General features: G+C 52.1%; 1 protein-coding gene across 1 annotated transcript; it reads left to right on the forward strand.

The window, feature by feature from the left end:
• The first annotated feature begins 572 nt into the window (after window positions 1-572).
• Window positions 573-23,779, forward strand: SLC5A5 (solute carrier family 5 member 5). The gene is made up of 15 exons (XM_054465277.2): window positions 573-929; window positions 2,389-2,454; window positions 2,733-2,784; window positions 2,902-2,969; window positions 4,183-4,337; window positions 5,666-5,806; window positions 5,907-6,036; window positions 8,759-8,847; window positions 9,854-9,966; window positions 10,043-10,113; window positions 11,573-11,659; window positions 11,768-11,964; window positions 16,325-16,449; window positions 18,743-18,858; window positions 21,583-23,779. Exons 1-15 carry the CDS (start codon window positions 573-575, stop codon window positions 21,745-21,747), a joined length of 1,932 nt encoding a protein of 643 aa, XP_054321252.1. The 3' UTR covers window positions 21,748-23,779.
• Window positions 23,780-24,370: the final 591 nt, after the last annotated feature.

Consider the following 24,370-nt stretch of genomic DNA (forward strand, 5'->3'; position numbering starts at 1 on the left):
GGGTGGATGCATGGGGATGGAGGGGCATTTGGGAGGCCTCCCCGATACCACCCCCTACAGCCACCCAGGTAGCCTGTCCTGGCCTGTCTGTCCCAGTTCAGGGCTGAAAGGGTGCGGGTCCTGCCCGCCCCTAGGTCTGGAGGCGGAGTCGTGGTGACCTGGGAGCCCAATAAATCTGCAACCCACAATCACGAGCTGCTCCCGTAAGCCCCAAGGCGACCGCCAGCTTTCAGCGCTGAGCACAGCACCCAGGGAGAGGGACAGACAGCCGGCTGCATGGGACAGCGGAACCCAGAGTGAGAGGCGAGGTGGCAGGACAGACAGACAGCAGGGGCAGACGCAGAGACAGAAAGCAGGGACAAGGAGGCCGACACGGACATCGACAGCCCATAGATTCCTAACCCAGGGAGCCCCGGGCCCTCTCGCCACTTCCCACCCCAGACGGAGCGGGGACAGGCTGCCAAGCATCCTCCCACCCGCCCGCCCCGTCCTGCCTCCTCGGCCCCTGCCAGCTTCCCCCGCTTGAGCACGCAGGGCGTCCGAGGACGCGCTGGGCCTCCGCACCCGCCCTCATGGAGGCCGTGGAGACCCGGGAACGGCCCACCTTCGGAGCCTGGGACTACGGGGTCTTTGCCCTCATGCTTCTGGTGTCCACCGGCATCGGGTTGTGGGTCGGGCTGGCTCGGGGCGGGCAGCGCAGCGCTGAGGACTTCTTCACCGGGGGCCGGCGCCTGGCGGCCCTGCCCGTGGGCCTGTCGCTGTCTGCCAGCTTCATGTCGGCCGTGCAGGTGCTGGGCGTGCCGTCGGAGGCCTATCGCTATGGCCTCAAGTTCCTCTGGATGTGCCTAGGCCAGCTTCTGAACTCGGTCCTCACCGCCCTGCTCTTCATGCCCGTCTTCTACCGCCTGGGGCTCACCAGCACCTACGAGGTACCGGACAGAGGCCCGGGGGTAGGACCCGCCCCACTGGCAGTGCTGGGACCCCGTGTGGGGGAGGCGCTGGGGCTTTGAGCCTCTGTACAGGAGGACGCGGATGGCACCTCGGTGCTTTAACGGAGGGGGCCCCTAGGCAGACACGTGGGGAGGGTTCTAGGAAGAGGCCCCAGGCGCCCAGCGAGGCGCAGGAAGGAGGAAGAGACAGCCTGGCGTCCTGCTCCTTCGGTGGAAGAGCGCGCGGGGCGGGGCCCGGTTCGAACAGGTGTGTACTCACGGGTGGACACACACCTGCCCCCCACCTGCCCGGGCGTGCAGACCCACGTGTGCGCGCTAGAGGGGACTGCTGATGGCTCCGGGGTTCGAAACCCGGCTTCACTGCTTTCTTCTATCTTGGGCAAGGGGCGTGCCTCTCTGCTTGGGTTTCCCAGCTGTCCAATGGGCGAATTACAGGACCTCCCTCCAGGGGAGAGGGTAAAGCAATTAAAATCTTGACCAGGGCCGGGCGCAGTGGCTCACGCCTGTAATCCCAGCACTTTGGGAGGCCGAGGCGGGCGGACGGTTTGAGGTCAGGAGTTAGAGACCAGCCTGGCCAACATGGTGAAATCCCTTCTCTACTAAAAATACAAAAATTAGCCGGATGCGGTGGTGGGCACCTGTAATCCCAGCTACTTGGGAGGCTGAGACAGGAGAATTGCTTGAACCCGGGAGGTTGCAGTGAGCCGATATCGCGTCACTGCACTCCAGCCTGGGAGACAGAGCGAGACTCTTGTCTCAAAGGAAAAAAAAATATTGTGGCAGGGCGCGGTGGCTCACGCCTGTAATCCCGGCACTTTGGGAGGCCGAGGTGGGTGGATCACGAGGTCAGGAGTTCAAGACCAGCCTGGCTAACATGGTGAAACCCCGTCTCTACTAAAAATACAAAAATTAGCCGGGCATGGTCGCGCGCGCCTGTAATCCCAGCTACTCAGGAGGCTGAGGCAGGAGAATTGCTTGAACCTGGGAGGAGGAGGTTGCAGTGAGCCGAGATCGTGCCACTGCACCCCAGCCTGGGCGACAGAGCGAGACTCCATCCCCCCCCCAAAAAAAAAATCGTGACAGGTATATCCTAGGCGGCCAACATCATTGGCCCGGGGCACTGTCTACACTGTGCGCTTGCGGGCCACGTCGGTGTCTGCTGAGCGGTGGCTGCTCCAGGAGCCCGCGCCCGTCAGGCGCAAGTGGGAGGGCGCGTGCACACGCATGGACCAGTCCTCCAGGTCCATGGGGTACGCACAGGCACCGGATGGCACCTGTGTACGGGTGCGTGCGTGCGGCGGGGCTCCCACGTGCAAGAATCTGGCGAGAGCGGTTGGCTTCCGGAGGGAGAGGCCAACCTAGAGAGCCGACCAGGGACCCCAGAGGCCTCGGCTCCCGGGTAAGGACTGTCCAGGTGACCTCGAGTCCCTCCTTGCAGTACCTGGAGATGCGCTTCAGCCGCGCAGTGAGGCTCTGCGGGACTTTGCAGTACATTGTAGCCACGGTGAGTGGCCTCGGCCCCGCCCTCCGCTCAGGACCCAGAGAGCGTCAGCCTTCACTAGCCCCGCCCCCCGCCATTCAAGACCCCGCCCCATCCTCCCGTTCTGACCCCGCCCCCACCAGTCCCCTCCCACACCACAGCAGGCCTGACCCCGCTTGCACTCTGCAAGACCCGGCCTATCTGCCCCGCCCATATGCTGGGACCACCCTTCTCCCTCCTCTCCCCATCCCCAACTCGCCCAGACGCCCTCCCTGCTCACCCGCCCCACACTCTGTCTACAGATGCTGTACACCGGCATCGTAATCTACGCACCGGCCCTCATCCTGAACCAAGGTGTGACTCTGGGAGATTAGGGAAGCATGTCTGGGAAGAGAAAGGGAGGGAGAGGAGAACCCAAGACTAAGTTTGCGCCCCGCCCAGGGGCCTAACGGGGGACCTCTTTTTGCATAGTGATCGGGCTGGACATCTGGGCGTCGCTCCTGTCCACCGGAATTATCTGCACCTTCTACACGGCTGTGGTGAGTGGCCCTGGGAACCCACTCCATACGGGGGATCGGGCCCACTGTGTCTCTTGTGGGGAAACTCTGGGCTTGCCCCTTTCTTCTGAGGAAGCCTCTGTCCCATCTGGGACCCAGTGTCCTCATCTTTATAGTGAAAAGTGATCTGAAAAGCTTATTGCTGAGAATCTAGAAGTATGGTAGCTTCAGGCATGGCTGGATCCAGGCTTCCACCTCTTCTGGCTTCCCGTCCAGCAGGAAGTGAGCTCCTGCTTCATCCTGGGGCTGGCTGAGGTCCCATGGAGGGCTACCTTTGGCTGGCTCAGGTCTGAACTTGATAGTGATATCATCTTCATAGTGATAATAATAGTAATGGCGGCCGGGCGCGGTGGCTCACGTCTGTAATCCCAACACTTTGGGAAGCAGAGGCAGGCGGATCACCTGAGGTCAGGAGTTCGAGACCAGCCTGGCCAACATGGTGAAACCCCGTCTCTACTAAGAATACAAAAATTACCTGGGCACAGTGGCACGCACCTGTAATCCTAGCCTCTCGGGAGGCTGAGGCAGGAGAATAGCTTGAACCCGGGAGGTGGAGGTTGCGGTGCGTGGAAATTGCGCCATTGCACTCCAGCCTGGGCGACAGAGCAAGACTCCGTCTCAAAAAATATATAATGATAATAATAGTAATGGCAGCAATCACTCACTGACACTCGTATATGTCAAGTCATGTTCCAAATCTTTTTCACTTATTAACTTGTTTAATTCTACTAGGCACAGTGGCTCATACCTGTAATCCCAGCACTTTGAGAGGCCAAGGTGGGAGGATCACTTGAGGCCAGGGGTTCGAGACCAGCCTAGGCAACATAGTGAGACCTCCTCCCTCCAGCTCTACAAAAAAAAATTTTTTTTTAATTAGTCAGGCATGGTGGCACCTGCTGTAGTTCCAGCTACTCTGGAGGCTGAGGCAGGAGGATCACTTGAGCCTAAGAGTTCCAGGCTGCAGTGAGCTGTGATCACACCACTGCACTCCAGCCTGGGCAACAGACAGAAACCTTTTCTTTAAAAATAAAATAACTAACTTAATTCTTACAACAACACAGTAAGAAGGTATTATTATTAATCCCACTTTAGAGAGGAGGAAACTGAGGCATAGAAGGGCATCAGTCCCAGGTGCCACTGAAGGCCAGGTCCCCCATCTAACCGCCCCTCTCCCTCTCTCTGTCCCATGCTGCAGGGCGGCATGAAGGCTGTGGTCTGGACTGATGTGTTCCAGGTCGTGGTGATGCTAAGTGGCTTCTGGGTTGTCCTGGCACGTGGTGTCATGCTTGTAGGCGGGCCCCGCCAGGTGCTCACGCTGGCCCAGAACCACTCCCGGATCAACCTGATGGAGTGAGTGAAAAATGCAGAGGATACTCCAGTAGGATGGGGCTGGGACCGGTGCGGTGGCTCACGCCTGTAATCCCAGCACTTCGGGAGGCCAAGGCGGGGTGATCACCTGAGTTTGGGAGTTTGAGACCAGCATGACCGACATCGAGAAACCCCGTCTCTACTAAAAAATACAAAATTAGGCCGGGCGCGGTGGCTCACGCCTGTAATCCCAGCACTTTGGGAGGCCAAGGCGGGCGGATGACGAGGTCAAGAGATCGAGATCATCCTGGCCAACTTGGTGAAAGTCCATCTTTACTAAAAATACAAAAATTAGCCGGGCGTGCTGCTGGGCGCCTGTAATCCCAGCTACTCGGAGGCTGAGGCAGGAGAATTGCTGGAACCCGGGAGGCAGAAGTTGCAGTGAGCCGAGATGGCGCCATTGCACTCCAGCCTGGTGACAGAGAGAGACTCTGTCTCAAAAAAAAAAAAAAAAAATAGCAGGGCGTGGTGGCGCTTGCCTGTAATTCCAGCTACTTGGGAGGCTGAGGCAGGAGAATCGCTTGAACCCGGAAGGCAGAAGTTGCGGTAAGCTGAGATCACGCCATTGCACTCCAGCCTGGGCAACAAGAGCGAAACTCCATCTTTAAAAAAAAAAAGAGGATGGGGCTGGGCTCCCTTTGTGCCCTGGGATGGTAGAAATCAGCCAATGCTTCCTGCTCCAGGAGGCCCTCGCTGCTCTCTGCTCCTCCCCTCAGACCAGACTAGGGGCTAAAGCAGCTCTGAACTCTCAGCTAGGCAAAGAATGAATGGTTTTTGAGCGCGTAGATAGATGACTCAGTAAACAAATACGTGAATTTTCAATCTGGCAAATGCCTATGCACACGTCAAACCCACTCCATTTATTTTTAATTTAATTAATTAATTTATTTTTATTTTCATTATTTTTTTTTTTTTTGAGATGGAGTCTCGCTCTGTCACCCAGACTGGAGTGCAATGGCACGATCTCAGCTCACTGCAACCTCCACCTCCTGGGTTGAAGTGATTCTCCTGCCTCAGCCTCCCAAGTAGCTGGGATTACAGGCACCCGCCATTATTCCCAGCTAATTTTTGTATTTTTGTAGAGACGGGGTTTCACCGTGTTGGCCAGGCTGACCTTGAACTGTGACCTCAGGTGATCCATCCGCCTTGGCCTCCCAAAGTGCTGGGATTACAGGCATGAGCCACCACGCCCGGCCAACAAAACCCACTCCAAATGTCCCCTATAAGGTCCAGAAGTGCTGTCTGGGGCCCTTGGGAGGGTGAAGTCAGCGTGACATCTCCACTGGTTAACTTGCCTTGTCCCCACCCAGCTTTAACCCTGACCCAAGGAGCCGCTATACATTCTGGACTTTTGTGGTGGGTGGCACGTTGGTGTGGCTCTCCATGTATGGCGTGAACCAGGCGCAGGTGCAGCGCTACGTGGCTTGCCGCACAGAGAAGCAGGCCAAGCTGTGAGTGTTTGGGGGAGCAAAGTGGGGGTTTCTGGGACATGCTGCCCCCCTTCACCAGCCTGAGGCTGTCCCCTAAGCCTGAGGCCGCCTCTTCCCCCAGGGCCCTGCTCATCAACCAGGTGGGCCTGTTCCTGATCGTGTCCAGCGCTGCCTGCTGTGGCATCGTCATGTTTGTGTTCTACACTGACTGCGACCCTCTCCTCCTGGGGCGCATCTCTGCCCCAGACCAGGTGAGTCTTACCCAGGCTCCTGGTTGGCTCTACACTCCCTCACTACCTTGGTGGGATTGAGGTCGAAGAGCATTCCTAGCAGAGGGAATGGCCTGTGCAAAGGCCGAGAAGTAGGAAAGAGCTGAGAGGAGGCCAGGTGCGGTGGCTCACGCCTGTAATCCCAGCATTTTGGGAGGCTGAGGCGGGTGGATCATCTGAGGTCAGGAGTTTGAGACCATCCTGGCTAACATGGTGAAACCCCGTCTCTACTAAATATATAAAAATTAGCCAGGCATGGTGGCACGCACCTGTAGTCTCGGCTACTCGGGAGGCTGAGGCAGGAGAATCACTTGAACCCGGGAGGCGGAGGTTGCGATGAAGGGAGATCACACCACTACACTCCAGCTTGGGTGACAGAGTGAGACTCTGTCTCAAAAAAAAATAAATAAATAAAAATAAAGAGCTCAGAGGAGGATCTGCAAGGAATGGGAAAGGTGAGTCTGGGAGGCAATGGACCGCCCTCAGTAGGTGTGAGCAGACAAGGGCCACTTTCAGATCTAGAATTCCAGAGAGTTCCAAAGATCCCCCGGGAGATGCTCAGGAGGAGATGAAACCATGACCCAGGCCGGGCATGCTGGCTCACGCCTGTAATCCCAGCACTTTTGGAGGGCGAGACGGGCAGATCACTTGACGTTAGAAGTTCAAAACCAACCTGGCCAACATGGTGAAACTACCTTTCCACTGAAAAATACAAAAATTAGCCAGGCCTGGTGGTGCATGCCTGTAATCCCAGCTACTCGGGAGGCTGAGGCAGGAGAATAGCTTGAACCTGGGAGGTGGAGGTTGCAGTGAGCAGAGATCGCGCCATTGCACTCCAGCCTGGGTGACAGAGACAGACTCCATCTCAAAAAAAAAAAAAAAACAAGGCCGGGCACAATGGCTCACATCTGTAATCTCAGCACTTTGGGAAGCTCAGGGGGGATCACCTGAGGTCAGGAGTTGGAGACCATCCTGACCAACATGGAAAAACCCCATCCCTACTGAAAAATACAAAATTAGCCACGTGTGGTGGCGCATGCCTGTAATCCCAGCTACTCGGGAGGCTGAGGCAGGAGAATCGCTTGAACCTGGGAGGCGGAGTTTGCAGTGAGCCGAGATGGTGCCATTGCACTTCAGCCTGGGTGACAAGAGAGAAACTCCGTCTCAAACAAAAATAAAAACAAAACAAAACAAACCCACAAAAACAAAAACTGTAATCCAGCAGGAACTAATCATGCTGGTGATAATAATAATGACCAGCTCTGGTCTCCCATGTCCCAAGTGTCTACTCTGTGCCTCATGCTGTTCCCTTCACCAGCAGTTGGTTCTCCATCTAATCTTTCTTCTGAGAAAGGCAGGGCGATCACAGCTTCCACTTTATAGATGAGGAAACTGAGGCTCGGGGGGGAAGTAACTGCCCGAGGTCAATGGGCAAGTGGGGGGGGTGTGCGGTGCCAGGACTCATGCCTAGGTCACACTCCAAGTAGAGTTCTGACCATGGGGTTCAGAGTTAGCGGAGGGTACGCGGGACCACCCCATCTGCAGTCCTCCCTGGAGGTCAGATCTAGGACTGCTGGACTGTGTGACTTCAGGGAGGGACTGTACCTCTGCCTCACAGTCTTCATCAGTAAAATGGGGATGACACGGGTCCCTGCTTCACAGGGATCCCAGGGCTCAGCACACAGTGGGGCTCAGTGACAATTCTCAGGTTCGTGCAGTTGATCAACAAATGCACATTACAGCCTGAGGAACATAGGGAGACCCCATCTACACATTTTTTTTTTTTTTTTGAGACAGAGTCTCACTCTTTTGCCCAGGCTGGAGTGCAGTGCGCAACCTCGGCTCACTGCAACCTCTCCCTCCCGGGATCAAGCCATTATCTTGCCTCAGCCCCCAAGTAGCTGGGATTACAGGCATGCGCCACCATGCCCAGCTAATTTTTTTGTATTTTTTGTAGAGGTGGGGTTTTGCCATATTGGTCAGGCTGGTCTCAAACTCCTGACCTCAGGTGATCCACCTGCCTCAGCCTCCGAAAGTGCTGGGATTACAGGCGTGAGCCACTATGCCCGGCCTTTCTTTCTTTTCTTTTCTTTTTTTTTTTTTGAGACAGAGTTTGGTTCTATTGTGCAGGCTGGAGTGCAGTGGCGTGATCTCCGCTCACTGCAACCTCTGCCTCAGCCTCCCAAGTAGCCGGGACTACAGGTGCCAACCACCACACCCAGCTAATTTCTGTATTTTGGGTAGAGATGAGGTTTCACCATGTTGGCCAGGCTGGTCTTGAACTCCTGAGCTCAAGTGATCCACCCGCCTCAGCCTCCCAAAGTGTTGGGATTACAGGCGTGAGTCACTGTGCCCAGCCAGACCCCTATCTTTACTAAAAATTAAAAAAAATTAGCCAGGCATGGTGGCGCACACCTGCGGTCTCAGCTACTGGGGGACTGAGGCAGGAGGATCACTTGAACCCAGGAGTTCTAGGCTGCAGTGAGCCACAATCGTGGCACTGCACTCCAGCCTGGGCAACAGAGCAAGATCTTGTGTCAAAACAAAACAAAACAAAAACCACAAACAAAAACTAAATGCATATTAAATGCCGACTCTGAGCGCTGTCCATCCTGGGTGCTGGGGATGTGCAGCATCAGGACAGATAGATGCCCCGGCCCTCAGGGTGCTGCTGTCTGGGAGGCTGACCCCCAGTTCTCCCCAGTACATGCCTCTGCTGGTGCTGGACATCTTCGAAGATCTGCCTGGAGTCCCCGGGCTTTTCCTGGCCTGTGCTTACAGTGGCACCCTCAGGTGAGCACTCCCCCTTGTTCATGGAGCATTATTTCAGCCCCTGGGAGCCTCCTTATCCCAGCCTGCCATCCCCCTGGGGCATGGAATGTTCTGGACCTGTCCATCAGTCCCAGTTCCTGCTTGATCCCTAGAAGACAGCTCAGGTAGGTGCTGGCAGAGAGCATGCCCTGGGCACAGGGACCCCAACTGCAAGGGTTTACCTTCTTATCACCTGTCAGGGCCACGCCTGGCCCTCCTCTCTTCTTCTTCCTTCTTTCCTTCCTTCCTCCCCAGACAAATATTTATTGAACATCTACCATGTGGCAGGTACTGTTTTTTGTTTTTTTTTTTCCAGATGGAGTCTTGCTCTGTCACCCAGGCTGGAGTGCAGTGGTGCCATCTCGGCTCACTGCAACCTCCACCTCCTGGGTTCAAGCGATTCTCCTGCCTCAGCCTCCCAAGTAGCTGGGATTACAGGTCCACGCCACCACAGCCTGCTAATTTTTGTATTTTTAGTAGAGATGGGGTTTCACCATGTTGGCCAGGCTAGTCTTGAACTCCTGACCTCAGGTGATTTGCATGCTTTGGCCTCGCAAAGTGCTGACACTGCAGGCGTGAGCCAGCATGCCCAGCCCAGATACTGTTGTTCTAAACCCTGGGGCACAGCCATGACCAAGCAGTCCCCTGCTTCTGCCTTCCAAGGCCACACACTCAGGTGGTTTCCACTCTTCCGGGACTTCTGGTCACATGCCCTCACTGTCCCTTTTGCAAATCTCCCACATGTGACTGCAGTCCCTCTGGAACCAGAACCTGCCTGTCTGTCCTGCCTGCCCTTGGTCACAGATGTCCTTGCTCCTGTGGGGATGTCTCAGGTCTTTGGGGAGGGGAGGGGTGGATATCTCCTTCACCTTTGCAGGACTGGGTTACCCCCACTTCTGCCCTCAGGCTGGGTGAGATCTGGCAGGCCAGATGGTGTGGACGGTCTCTCCATATGGCCTGAGGACACCCCGCCGCCTTCCTCACACAGCACAGCGTCCACCAGCATCAATGCCATGGCTGCAGTCACTGTAGAAGACCTCATCAAACCTCGGCTGCGGAGCCTGGCACCCAGGAAACTCGTGATTATCTCCAAGGGGCTCTGTGAGTTTCAGGGAGACCCGGGTGGGAGGCCAGGGCAGTCCCTCCCCATTGACCGTGCCAACCCCGTCCACTACAGCACTCATCTACGGATCGGCCTGTCTCACCGTGGCAGCTCTGTCCTCACTACTCGGAGGAGGTGTCCTCCAGGTGAGACCCCACCTGCCCCCTGCCCTGGTCTCACTGAGAGGTGGGGGCATCTTTGCCATTAAATTGAGGCTCAGAGAGGTCACATGTGTCAGTGGCAGAACTCACTTCTTTTTTTTTTTTTTTTTTTTGAGATAGGGTCTCACTGTGTTGTCCCAGGTTGGAGTGCAGAGGCCCAATCATAGTTCACTGCAACCTCCAACTCCTTGGTTCAAGCCATCCTTCCACCTCAACCTCCCAAGTAGCTGGAGTTACAGGTGTGTGCCACCATGCCTGGCTAATTTTTTTTCTTTCTTATTTTTTTTTTTTGAGATGGAGTGTCGCTCTGTTGCCCAGGCTGGAGTGTAGTGGCATGATCTCAGCTCACTGCAGCCTCCACCCGCTGAGTTCAAGCAATTCTGCCTCAGCCTCCGGAGTAGCTGGGATTACAGGTGCACACCACCACGCCCGTCTAATATTTTTGTTTTTTTTTTTTTCTTGAGATGGAGTCTCGCTCTGTTGCCCAGGCTGGAGTACAGTGGCGCAATCTCAGCTCACTGCAAACTCCGCCTCCTGGGTTCACGCCATTCTCCTGCCTCAGCCTCCCGAGTAGCTGGGACTACAGGTGCCCGCCACCACGCCTGACTAATTTTTTGTATTTTTAGTAGAGACGGGGTTTCGCCGTGTTAGCCAGGATGGCCTCGATCCCCTGACCTCGTGATCCGCCCACCTCGGCCTCCCAAAGTGCTGGGATTACAGGCATGAGCTACCGCGCCCAGCTTATATTTTTGTATTTTTATTAGAGATGGGATTTCACCATGTTGGCCAGTCTGGTCTCAAACTCCTGACCTCAAGTGATCCACCCGCCTCTGCCTCCCAAAGTGTTGGGATTACAGGTGTGAGCCACCACGCCTGGCCTGGCTAATTTTAAAACATTTTTTTAGAGACAGGGTCTCGCTTCGTGCCTAGGCTTGTCTTGAACTCCTGGCCTCAAGCAACCACCCACCTCAGCCTTCCAAGTCGCTGAGATTAAGAACTAGGTTCTATTTGATGCCAGAGGCCATCAGGGGACTTTTATGCAGCTGGCTGGCTTGGGGCAGGGGAATTGGGAAGTGAGGGGTAGCGACAGAAAGGGCCTCCCTACGGAGGTTGCAGTGACCCGAGATCGCGCCACTGCACTCCAACTAACCTGGACAGCAAAGTGAGACTCTGTCTAAAAAAAAAAAAAAGAAGAAGAAAGGGCCTCCCTGGCTTGAGGGTGGGACTGCCACCCCCAAGAGAGAATCAGTATCTTTGCCTCCAACCCAAGGGAGATAGGCAGGAACGAGAGGGGGGTCCTCTCCCCTTTAGGGAAACTGAGACACAGAGGAGTCCTTGAGACCCACAGTGGAGTTCCTGAGGTGTCGCTTTCCCAGCGGGTAAACTGAGGCCCAGAGGGGTGGGAGGGCTCCGCCCTCAGCCCCGCTTCCACCTACTCTCCCAGGGCTCCTTCACCGTCATGGGAGTCATCAGCGGCCCCCTCCTGGGAGCCTTCATCTTAGGAATGTTCCTGCCGGCCTGCAACACCCCGGTGAGTCGGGGCGGGGGCGGGCGCGGGGGCGGGGGTGAGGGCTGGGGCGGGGTGGGGGCGGGAGCCAGACAGGCCCCTCCCCTTCCCTGTCGCCGGCTCTGCCACCAGGGCGTCCTCTCGGGACTGGGCGCGGGCTTGGCGCTGTCGCTGTGGGTGGCCTTGGGCGCCACGCTGTACCCACCCAGCGAGCAGACCATGAGGGTCCTGCCGTCGTCGGCTGCCCGCTGCGTGGCTCTCTCAGTCAACGCCTCTGGCCTCCTGGACCCGGCTCTCCTCCCTGCTAACGACTCTAGCAGGGCCCCCAGGTGAGCAGACTTGAGGGTGGGGGTGTACCGGAGCCCAGGATGGTGTGATCTTGAAGGGAAACTTACTTGCCCTGAACTCTGTATAAGAAGCCTGATTAGTAAAATGCATTCCTGGTGGAGGGAACGGTAGGTGCAAAGGCCCTGAGGCCACAATCAGGTTAGTCCCAGTCCAACTGCACTGAGGTTAGGGTGCATTTAATGGGAGGAGAGATGGGTGGGAGATATGGTGCAGCCAGAGTAAGCTAGTACTTTTTTGGTTTTGTTTTTCTGAGACAGAGCCTCGCTCTGTTGTCCAGGCTGGAGTGCAGTGGTACAGTCTCAGCTTACTGCAGCTTCAACCTCTCAGGCTCAAGAGATCCTCTCAGCTTGAGGGAGGCCCAGAATTTGGTCTGGTTCTATTTTTTATTGAGATAAATTAGCCATTTAAAAGTGGCATTTAGGCCAGGCGGGCACAGTGGCTCACACCTGTAATCCCAGCACTTTGGGAGGCTGAGGTGGGTGGATCACCTGAGGTCAGGAGTTCAAGGCCAGCTTAATCAACATGGGGAAACCCCTGTCTCTACTAAAAATACAAAACTTAGCCAAGCGTGGTGGCAGGCGCCTGTATTCCCAGCTACTCGGGAGGTTGAGGCAGGAGAATCGCTTGAACCCAGGAAGTGGAGGTTGCAGTGAGCTGAGATCACACCACTGTATTCCAGCCTGGGCAACAAAAATGAAACTCCATCTCAAATAAATAAATAAATAAAAGTGGCATTTAGTATATTTGTGCAACCATCACCACTATCTAACTCAAGAATGTTTCCTTTTTTTTTCTAATTTTGTATTTTTAGTAGAGACGGGGTTTCACCATGTTGGCCAGGCTGGTTTTGAACTCCTGACCTCAGGTGATCTGCCCACGTCAGCCTCCCAAAATGCTGGGATTACAGGTGTGAGCCACCGTGCCTGGCCCCAAAAACATTTTCTTTTCTTTTCTTTTCTTTTTTTTTTTTGAGACAGGGTCTTGCTCTGTTGCCCAGGCCAGAGTCCAGTGGCGCGATCATAGCTCACTGCTGCCTCAACCTCCTGGGCTCAAGGAATCTTCCTACCTCAGCCCCCCTAGTTGCTGGGACCACAGGCGCACACTGTCATGTCCTGCTAGTTTTTATTTTTATGTTTTGTAGAGACAGGGTCTGGCTATGTTGCCCAGGCTGGTCTGGAATTCCTGGGCTCAAGCAATCTGCCCACCTCAGCCTTGCAAAGTGCTGGGATTACAGGTGTGAACACCCAGCCAACCAAGAACATTTTCTGTTTTGTTTATTTATTTATTTATTTATTTTTTGGTTTTTGGGTGGGTTTTTTTGCTTTTTGTTTTTTTGGTTTTTTGGAGACCGGGTCTCACTCTAACACCCAGGCTGGAGTGCAATGGCACAATCACAGCTCACTGCACCTTGACCTCCAGACTCCGATGATCCTCCTGCCTCAGCCTCCCAAGTAGCTGGGACTATAGGCGTGCACCACCATGCTGGGCTAAATTTTTTGCATTTTTAATAGAGACGAGTTTTTGCCATGTTGCCCAGGCTGGTCTCCAAGTACTGGGCTCAAGTGATCTGCCTGCCTCTGCCTCCCAAAGTGCTGGGATTACAGGTGTGAGGCACTGTTCCTGGCCGTAAGAACATTTTTATCACCCCAGAAAGAAGCCCTGTCCCCATCATCACTTCCCACTTCCCCCTTCTCCCCAGCTCCTGGCAAGCACGAATCCACTTTCTGTTTCTATGAATTTGCCTGTTCTGGGCATTTCATGTAAATGGAATCATAAAATATGTGATCTTTTGTGTCTTAGCATAATACATATATATTTTTTGAGATGGGGTTTCGCTTTGTCGCCCAGGCTGGAGTGCAGTGGCGTGATCTCAGCTCACTGCAACCTCTGCCTCCCAGGTTCAAGCAATTCTCCTGTCTCAGCCTCCTGAGTAGCTGGGTCACGGGCATGTGCCATCACACTTGGGTAATTTTTGTATTTTTAGTAGAGATGAGGTTTCACCGTATTGATCAGGCTGGTCTTGAACTCCTGACCTCAGGAGATCCACACACCTTGGCCTTTCAAAGTACTGGGATTACAGCAGAGTACAGTGGAGCCACTGCACTCCAGTCTGGGTGACAGAGTGAAACTCCACCAAAAACAAACAAACAAACAAAAAACCCAAAAACATTCGTGAACAAGTTTTGGTATGGACATATGTTTTAATTTCTCTCGGTATATACCTATGAGTGGAATTGCTGGATCATATGGTAATTCTTTAACTTTTTTTTTTTTTTTTTTTTTTTTTTTTTTTTTTTTAAGATGGAGTCTTGCTCTGTCACCCAGGCTGGAGTGCAGTGGTATGTTCTCTGCTCACTGCAACCTCCGCCTCCTGGGTTCAAGCGATTCTCCTGCTTCAGCCTCCCTAGTAGCTGGGACTACAGGCATATGCCACCACATCTGGCTAATTTTTATATTTTTAGTAGAGAAGGAGTTTCACCATGTTGGTCAGGGTGGTCTCAAACCCCTGACCTCAGATGATCCGCCTGCCTTGGCCTCCCAGGGTGTTAGGATTACAGGCCTGAGCCACCACGCCTGGCCTATGTTTAACTTTTTGAGGAACTACCAGACTGTTTTCCACAGCGGCCACATCATTTTACATTCCCACCAGCAACATATGAGGATTCTAACTTCTCCACGTCCTCGCCAATACTCATTATTCTCCATCCTAGTGGGTGTGAAGTGATACCTCACTGTGGTTTTGATTTGCATTTCCCTGATGAATAATGATGTTGAGCATCTTTTCATGTGTTGAGCATCTTTTCATTGGCCATTTGTGCATCTTCTTTGGAGAAATGTCTATTCAAACCCTTTGCCCATCCAGCCTGGGTAACATAGAAAGACCCCATCTCTATAAAAATAAAAATGAAAAAATTAGCTGGGCATGGTGGTGTACACTTGTAGTCCCAGATCCTTGGGAGGCTGAGGCAAAGAGGATTGCTTGAGCCCAGGGGGCCGAGGCTGCAGTGAGGCATGATCCCACCACTGCACTCCATCCTGGGCAACAGAGCAAGACCCTGCCTCAAATTAAAAAACAAACAAAAAAAACAAACAAAAAAAAAACCACCCTTTGCCCATTTTTAAATTGGGTGATTTGTCTTTTTATTGTTGAGAGTTATAATTTACATATTTTTATATCTTTATGTATTCTGGGTACAAGCCCCTGATCAGATGTATAATTTGCATGTGATATTTTCTCCCATTCTGTAGGTTGTCTTCATTCTCTCGATAGAATCCTTTGATGCACAGAAGTTTTTAATTCTTTTTTTGGGGGGCGGGGGGATGGAGTCTCACTCTGTCACCCAAGCTGGAGTGCAGTGGTACGATTTCAGCTCACTGCAACCTCCACCTCCCAGGTTCAAGGGATTCTCCCACCTCAGCCTCGTGAGTAGCTGTGACTACAGGTGCACACCACCATGCCAGGCTAATTTTTATATTTTTAGTAGAGATGGGGTTTCACCATGTTAGCCAGCCTGGTTTCAACTCCTGACCTCAGCCTGCCTCAGCCTCCCAAAGTGCTAGGATTACAGGCATGAGCCACCATACCTGGCCAGAAGTTTTTAATTTTTGTTTGTTTGTTTGTTTTTGAGACGGAGTCTCGCTCTGTTGCCCAGGCTGGAGTGCAACGGTGTGATCTCGGCTCACTGCAAGCTCCGCCTCCCGGGTTCATGCCATTCTCCTGCCTCAGCCTCCCGAGTAGCTGGGACTACAGGCACCCGCCATCAGGCCCGGCTAATTTTTATTTATTTTTTTATTTTTAGTAAAGACAGGGTTTCACCATGTTAGCCAGGATGGTCTTGATCTCCTGACCTCGTGATCCACCTGCCTCGGCCTCCCAAAGTGCTGGGATTACAGGTGTGAGCCACCATGCCCAGCCAGTTTTTAATTTTTGATGAAGTCCAATTGATTTATTTTTTTCTTTGGTGGCTTTTGCTTTTGGCGTCATATCTAAGAAATAATTGCAGTCACGAAGATTCCGACTTATGTTTTCTTCTGAGAGTTTAATTTGGTTGGATTTTGAGGGTGACAGGGAGCCACAGAGGGTGACGGGCAGCAGCAGGTGATCTGAGTTACATTTTAGTAATGTGCCCTCTGGCTGTGTGTGGAGGACGTTTGGGGTGGGGATGGGATACCTGGAGGGAAGGAGAATTGGCTACTGCACAGATCTGGACAGACAGTAATGGAGGTCTGTGCTAGGCCATGGCAGTTGGGGGAAGGAAGCAGGGAGTGAGGTGGGAACAGCTTTTGAGTGCGGGCAGGGGATAAAAGAGGAGGTTCAAGTCTGTCTCTTCCAACCTGCAGCTCAGGAATGGACGCCAGCCGACCCGCCTTAGCTGACAGTTTCTACGCCATCTCCTATCTCTATTACGGTGCCCTGGGCACGCTGACCACTGTGCTGTGCGGAGCCCTCATCAGCTGCCTGACAGGTAGACAAAAAGAGCATGTGGCCTCAGAGGTCATCCATTCATCTCTCTGCCTCAAGGCTCCACCCAGCAGGGAGGGGAGAAAGGACGCTCTCATTGGCCGAACGGCCACTGAGTGCTGTACACATTTGCACCTTATTATTATTATTATTACTATCATCATCATTTTTGAGATAGAGTCTCACTCTGTCACCCAGGCTGGAGTGCAGTGGTGTGATCTCAGTTCATTGCAACCTCCACCTTCCAGATTCAAGCGATTCTCATGTCGCAGCCTCCTGAGTAGCTGGGATTACAAGTGTGTGCCACCATGCCTGGCTAATTTTGCATTTTTAGTAGAGACGGAGTTTTGCCATGTGTCTCGAACTCCTGGGCTCAAGTAATCCGCCCACCTCAGCCTCCCAAAGTTCTGGGATTATAGGTGTGAGCCACTGCACCTGGGGTGTACCTATAATTTTAAAAGAAAAAAAAAAGTTTGTGAGGAAAAAAGAAGTGTGTGTGTATATATATATATACATACATACACACTTTTATGTATATATATATATATACATACATACACACTTTTATGTATATATATATATACATACATACACACTTTTATGTATATATATATACATACATACACACTTTTATGTATATATATATACATACATACACACTTTTATGTATATATATATACATACATACACACTTTTATGTATATATATACACATACATACACACTTTTATGTATATATACATAAAAGAAATTATGAATATATAAAAATTATGAATATATATACATAAAAGAAAGTATATATATACATATGTGTGTGTGTATATATATATAGATATATAGATAGATAGATAGATAGTTTATTTTAAAGGGACGGGGTCGACTGGGCGTGGTGGCTCATGCCTGTTATCCCAGCACTTTGGGAGGCTGAGGCGGGTGGATCACCTGAGGTCAGGAGTTCAAGACCAGCCCGGCCAACATGGTGAAACCCCGTCTCTACTAAAAATACAAAAAAATTAGCTGGGCATGGTGGCAGGTGCCTGTAATCCCAGCTACTTGGGAGGCTGAGGTAAGGGAATCGCTTGATCCTGGGAGGTGGAGGTTGCAGTGAGCCAAGATTGCGTCACTGCACTCCAGCCTGGGCGAGAGAGTGAGACTCCATCTAAAAGAAAGAAGGAAGGAAGGAAGGAGAAAGAGAGAAAGAGAAGAAGAGAAAGAGAGAAAGAAAGAAAAGAGACAGGTCTCACTGTTACCCAGACTGGAGTGCAGTGGCACGATCATGGCTCACTGCAACCTTGAACTCCTGAGCTGAAAGCAATCTTCCCACCTCATCCTCCCGAGTAGCTGAGACTACAGGCGCGCGCCAACGTGCCCGGCTCACATTTACACCCTTTAAAGCTATGTTGCTTTCTTGACAACCCTGCACCTCTCAGAGCTTGCCCTATTTTGCAGAGGCAGAAACGGAGGCATCGCCTGCAACTCCTCTCCCCCACAAGATTAAGTCCTCAGTAGAGGATATGGGATGGGGCGGGTGGCGCTATCCCTGGTGCTGAAATATCTTCTAAAGCTGCCGGTGACTCCGCACTTGTTAGGGAATTCTAAATTCCACGGAAAAGTAGAAGGAGACGAAGAGGGGAAAATCAGTAGTGATAACAGTACCTGCTCACACTTCTTGAGTCTCAGACTTCACATTCATCAGGCCTTTATCAAGTCCTCCTCTGTGCTGGGCGCTATTTTAGGCACTGGGGATGCAGCAGTGAATGGAACTGTGTGCTGGACCCTCCCAGCCATCCGTTAATGTCTTTGTTTTGTTTTGTTTTGTTTTAGAAACAGGGTCTCACTCTGTCACCAAGCTGGAGTGCGGTGGCACAATGACGGCTTACTGCAGCCTCAACCTCTTGGGCTCAAGCAATCCTCCTGCCTCAGCCTCCCAAGTAGCTGAGACTAGAGGCACGCACCACCATGCCTGGCTAATTTTTTAATATTTTGTAGAGATGGGGTCTCGCTATGTTGCCTAGGCTGGTCTCCAACTACTGGGCAACTCTAAGCAATCCTATTGCCTTAGACTCCCAAAGTGCAATTATGAGCCACCATGCCTGGCCTCACTGATGTTTTATTACAACTTCACTGTGTAGATGAGGAAACTGAGGCTCAGAGGCTTGCCAGGGTCCCTCAGTGGGACTGGAGCCTGTTAGACTTCATAGACCAGGGATCTCCTTTCTCCTTCCCAGGGCCTGGTCTCCAACCCCCATGACTCCTTCACTAAATGCCTGGATTTCTCCGTTTCTCCCCGCCTCTCAGGCCCCACTAAGCGCAGCACCCTGGCCCCGGGATTGTTGTGGTGGGACCTCGCACGGCAGACAGCATCAGTGGCCCCCAAGGAAGAAGTGGCCATCCTGGATGACAACTTGGTCAAGGTCAGTCTTAGGCTGGGTTCCCAGAGCTGGAGACAGCCAAGTGGCTTTGGGGCATGACCATAGCTCAGGGGAGGGACATGGTATATCAGCACCTTTCTCCATCACTCATTATCTCCAGTCAAAAGACTCTATTGGGAGCTGATTCATCCTCAACAGTTTTTATCTCCCTTCACAAGGACTGAACAGAGTTTAATCTATTCCTTTTTGTTTGTTTGTTTTTTGAGACAGAGTCTCGCTCTGTTGCCCAGGCTGGAGTGCAGTGGTGCAACCTCAGCTCACTGCAACCGCCACATCCCGAGTTCAAGCGATTCTCCTGCCTCAGCCTCCTGAGTAGTTGCTACTACAGGTGCATGCCACTGCACCCAGCTAATTTTTATGTTTTTAGTAGAGATGGGGTTTCACCATGTTGCCCAGGCTGGTCTCGAACTCCTGACCTCAAATGATCCACCCACCTCAGACCCCCAAAGTGCTGGGATGACAGGCATGAGCCACCGAGCCCGGCCTCATCTTCAAGTTTTTATTATCTCCCTTCATAAGGACTGAACAAAGTTGAATACTATTCCTTTTTGTCGTTATCTGTTTTTACAGTGACTTCCAATCTTTGGCAGGTGAAACTGGTGTGCCGTTAGGGTATTGATGTAAAGTCTCTTCTTAAAATAAAATTACTTAATTCAAAAGTGAGTCAACTTGGGGAAAAAACTTACATAAGAAACACAACAGATGGTAAACCGATTTTGGCTAAAACCGCGTGGTTGCTTTGTGAATTCCCAGAGTTTGGAAAATGCTGTCCCTGGGGGACCTGATCCTATGCCTACCCCTGTTTTGGAATCCCTGTTCCATTCTCTCATTTATTGAGCATCTGCTGTGTACCCAGTCCTGCTCTGGGCTATGGTCTGAGACCCCCCACCCCACCCTCATCTAGCAGCAGCAGGTGAAAACTAAAAAGAGAAACGTGTAGGGTCTATCTTAGTATGTGATAAGCATTCAAAATATAATACAACCAGATGCTTCAGGCCGGGCATGGTAGCTCACGCCTGTAATCCCAGCACTTTGGGAGGTTGAGGCAGATCGCTTGAGGCCAGGAGTTCAAGACCAGCCTGTTGAACATGGCGAAACCCCATCTCTACTAAAAATACAAAAATTAGCCGGGCATGGTGGCGTGTGCCTGTAATCCCAGCTACTCGGGGTAATGAGGCAGGAGAATTGAACACTTGAACCCGGGAGGTAGAGGTTGTAGTGAGCTGAGATCGCACCACTGCATTCCAGCCTGGGTGACAGAGCAAGACTTCGTCAAAAAGGAAGGAAAGCAGGAAGGGAGGGAGGGAGGGAAAAGAAGTAAGGAAAGGAAGGAAAGAGGCGGGCATTGTAGCTCACCCCTGTAATCCCAGCACTTTGGGAGACCTAGGCAGGTGGATCACCTGAGGTCAGGAGTTCGAGACCACCCTGGCCAACATGGTGAAACCCCATCTCTACTAAAAATACAAAAAATTAGCTGGGTGTGGTGGTGCGTGCCTATAATTCCAGCTATTCGGAAGGCTGAGGCCGGAGAATCGATTGAACCCAGGAGGCGGAGGTTGCAGTGAGCAGAGATTGTGCCATTGTACTCCAGCACGGGCAACAAGAGCGAGACACTGTCAGAAAGAAAGAAAAGACAGAGAGAGAGAGAGAGAGAGAGAGAGGGAGCGAGAGAGCAAGCAAGCAAGCTAAAAAGAAAAACATGTAGGGTCTCAGCATGATAAACATTCAAAGGATAATAAAACCGGATGCTGTGATGGGGAGCAACTTTAGCCAGGGAAGTCAGGGGTGGCCTCTTGGGAGAGGTGACGTTGATTGACCCTGAGTTAGGAGAAGAGGAACCAGCCACAGACAGCAACAGCTTTGACTGAGAAGGGGATTGGGAGGGGAGGGGTTTGCCTGAAGGTGTTTAAAGCTCCCTCCAGCTGCCCTAGAGAAGTATTTATCTTTTCTTTCTTTCCTCTTTTCTTTTCCTTTCTCTTCTTTTCTTTTTTTCTTTCTCTCTCTTTTTCTTTTTTTTTTTTGTTCTTTATTATTTTATTTTCTTTTTTTGTTGTCTTTGTTTTATTTGTGTTTTTTTTTCTTTTTGTCTTTTTTTTTTCTTTTTCTTTTTTTGAGATAGGGTCTCACTCTATTGCCCAGGCTGGAGTGTAGTGGCATGACCATGGCTCACTGCAGCCCCAACCTCCATGGCCCGAGAAATTCTCCCATCTTTCAACCTCCTGAGTAGCTGGGATTATAGGCATTCACCACCAAGTCTGGTTAATTTTTTAATTTTTGTTAGAGATGGGGTTTTGCCATGTTGGCCAGGCCGGTCTTAAACTCCTGGGCTCAAGTGATCTGCCCACCTCGGCCTTCCAAAGTGCTAGGATTATAGGGGCAAGCCACCGTGCCCAGCCAGAAATATTTATTTTCTTGAAGGTGAACGGGCAGAGAAGCAGAGAGAAGAGGGAGGAACTATAGCAGGCATCTGAGAAAGTGTTGATGGCCTGGGCTGTAGGTGACATGTGAGTGAGGAAGAGAAGCGCATGGAAATTTTGGAGGCAGAAGGGGCAGGACCGGCCCGTGCACTGAGCAAGGGGATAGTGTGCAATTCTGTGCACGCCCCGTCCCGCCAGGTCATCGGTGGCCCATCTGGGAGATGAGCTGACACGGGACAGGGTGGGGACAGGGTCTCTGATGGGGTCTCTTTTTCTCACTTTTCCCCAGGGTCCTGAAGAACTCCCCGCTGGAAGCAAGAAGCCCCCTGGCTTCCTGCCCACCAGTGAGGACCGTCTGTTTTTCTTGGGGCAGAAGGAGCTGGAGGGGGCTGGCTCCTGGACCCCCTGTGGTGGACATGATGGTGGTCGAGACCAGCGGGAGACAAACCTCTGAGGACAGGGCCAGCCGTGGGACTGACACCCTGGGATGGAACCTCAGGATGGGCCAAACCCAGACCATGGGCCCATGGCCTTAGGCTCCGATTGGCTGGATTGCCTTGTATGCAAATGAGTTCAGGACTACAATACCCTACCCTATGGGGAGGCCCTGCCTCCGGGAGGTCATTTTTTAAATCCAGCCCCTTGCTTCAACCGTCCCTGGTATTAGATGCTGCAGCCCCGACGGCTCCCCCAAAATAAGGCTGGGTTTTTCTCTCTCTAATTTTTTTTTTTTTTTTTTTTTGAGACAGAGTCGTGCTCTGTCACCCAGGCTGGAGTGCAGTGGTGTGATCTTGGCTCACTGCAACCTCTACCTCCCAGGCTCAAGCGATTCTCCTGCCTCAGCCTCTGGAGTAGCTGGGATTATAGGTGCCCATCACCATGCCCAGCTAACTTTTTGTATTTTTAATAGAGATGGGGTTTCCACCATGTTGGTCAGGCTGGTCTCGAACTCCTGACCTCAAGTGATCCACCCGCCTCGGCCTCCCAAAGTGCTGGGATTACAGGCATGAGCCACCATGCCTGGCCTACTGTTTTTCTCAATCTATAATAGAAACATGTTGGAATCCCCTCTGGACAACATAGGAAACTCCCAGATCTAACATCAGGATCTGAGAAAGACCCCAGCTCTTACCTGAAACGTGTTTAACCTTATTATCATTTTTGAGACAGAGTTTAGCTCTTGTCGCCCAGGCTGGAGTACAATGGTGTGATCTTGACTCACTGCAACCTCTGCCTCCCGGGTTTAAGCAATTCTCCTGCCTCAGCCTCCCAAGTAGCTGGGATTATAGGCGCCCGCCCCCACACCCACCTAATTTTTGTATTTTTAGTAGAGACGGGGTTTCATCATATTAGTCAGGCTGGTCTCGAACTCCTGACCTCAGGTGATCCACCCGCTTTGGCCTCCCAAAGTGCTAGGATTACAGGTGTGAGCCACCACGCCCAGCCAGAGCCACTGTGCCTGGCCTGTGTTTAAACCTTAGCAAGCATTTTGGAGGTCTTCAGGCCCAACTTCCTGTGCCTCATTTCACAGGCAGAGAAACTGAGGCCGGGAGAGGAGGGCAATGGCTTGGCCAAGGACACAATAGCAATCCAGGCATTTACCAAGAGTTGAACACCAACTCTTTCTCCTTTCTTTGTTCTTTCTTTTATTTTCTGTTTTTGAGACAGAGTCTCTCTCTGTCACCCAGCCTGGGTGCAGTGGCACAATCTCCGCTCATTGCAACCTCTGCCTCGTGGGTTCAAGTGATTCTCCTGCCTCAGCAACCTGAGTACCTGGGATTACAGTGAGCGCCACCACGCCTGGGTAGTTTTTGTAATTTTGTATTTTTGTAGAGATGGGGTTTTGCCATGTTGGCCAGGCTGGTCTCGAACTCCTGATCTCAGGTGATCCTCCTGCCTTGGCCTCCCAAAGGGCTGGGATTACAGGGGTGAGCCACCGTGCCCCACCTCTTTCTTCTTTATTTTCTTCCTGGGTTTGGGGAGGGGATGATTCAGACCCCACATGGCCTCCAACCTTGGCCCACACACCTGCCATGGCTCCCATCACCCTGAGCCTGCTAGCGTCCCCTCCTCACCTGACAATAGAGGCTCTGAAATTGGGTTGTGTCCCCCCAAAACTTATGTCCACCCAGAACCTCAGAACATGAGCTTACTTGGAAATAGGGTCTTTGCAGGTGTAACTGGTTAAATTAAAAGAGTTATTACTGGAGGAGGATGGATGAATCCAGTGACTGGTTCCTCATATGAAGTAGAGAAGAGATGCAGAGAAACACATGGGGAAGATGCCACGTGGAGACAGAGGCAGAGGTTAGATCAATGCGTCTACGAGTCAGAGGACCCAAGGATTGCCAGCAACAACCAGAAATCAGGAGGGGGGCATGAGATGTGTTATTTCTTAGAGCCTTTAGAGGGAACATGGCCCTGCTGACACATTGATGTCAGACTTCTGGCTGCTAGAACTGTCAGAGAATAAATTTCTGTTGTTTGATGCCACCAGGCCTATAGTGGTTTGTGACAGCAGCCACAGGAACTCATACACACTTTTTTTTTTTTTTTTTTTTTTTTTTTTAAGACAGAGTCTCACTCTGTCGCCCCGACTGGAGTGCAGTGGCGCAATCTCGGCTCACTGAAACCTCTGCCTCCCGGGTTCTCCCTCAGCCTCCTGAGGAGCTGGGATTACAGGCATGCGCCACCATTCCCGGCTGACTTTTGTATTTTTAGTAGAGACGGGGTTTCACCATGATGGTCAGGCTGATCTCGAACTCCTGACCTCAAGTGATCTGTCTGCCTTAGCCTCCCAAAGTGCTGGGATTACAGGCGTTTGAGCCACTGCGCCCGGCCGCATACACACCTTCTGATCCCGCTTCTCTCCACCCCTTGGAGACCTGGTCCTCTGTGCCCGCTGTTGGGATTAGACACCTTTAGATTTGGGCTTAAAACTGGCCATTACAACTTTAAAACTGATGACTGGACTGGTGTGGTGTCTCATGCCTGTAATCCCAGCACTTCAGGAGGCTGAGGCGGGCAGATCACTCGAGGTCAAGAGCTCAAGACCAGACTGGCCAACATGGTGAAAC

This window comes from Pongo pygmaeus, chromosome 20 (assembly GCF_028885625.2).
Source record: "Pongo pygmaeus isolate AG05252 chromosome 20, NHGRI_mPonPyg2-v2.0_pri, whole genome shotgun sequence".
NCBI classification, from domain to species: domain Eukaryota; kingdom Metazoa; phylum Chordata; class Mammalia; order Primates; family Hominidae; genus Pongo; species Pongo pygmaeus.

Excerpts from the sequence above, each read along its gene's own strand:
- SLC5A5 (XM_054465277.2), top strand. The coding sequence starts at position 573 with ATGGAGGCCGTGGAGACCCGGGAACGGCCCACCTTCGGAGCCTGGGAC. Across the intron at positions 6,037-8,758 it reads GCATCTCTGCCCCAGACCAG|TACATGCCTCTGCTGGTGCT; the intron begins GTGAGTCTTACC and ends AGTTCTCCCCAG. Across the intron at positions 11,660-11,767 it reads TGCCGGCCTGCAACACCCCG|GGCGTCCTCTCGGGACTGGG; the intron begins GTGAGTCGGGGC and ends CTCTGCCACCAG.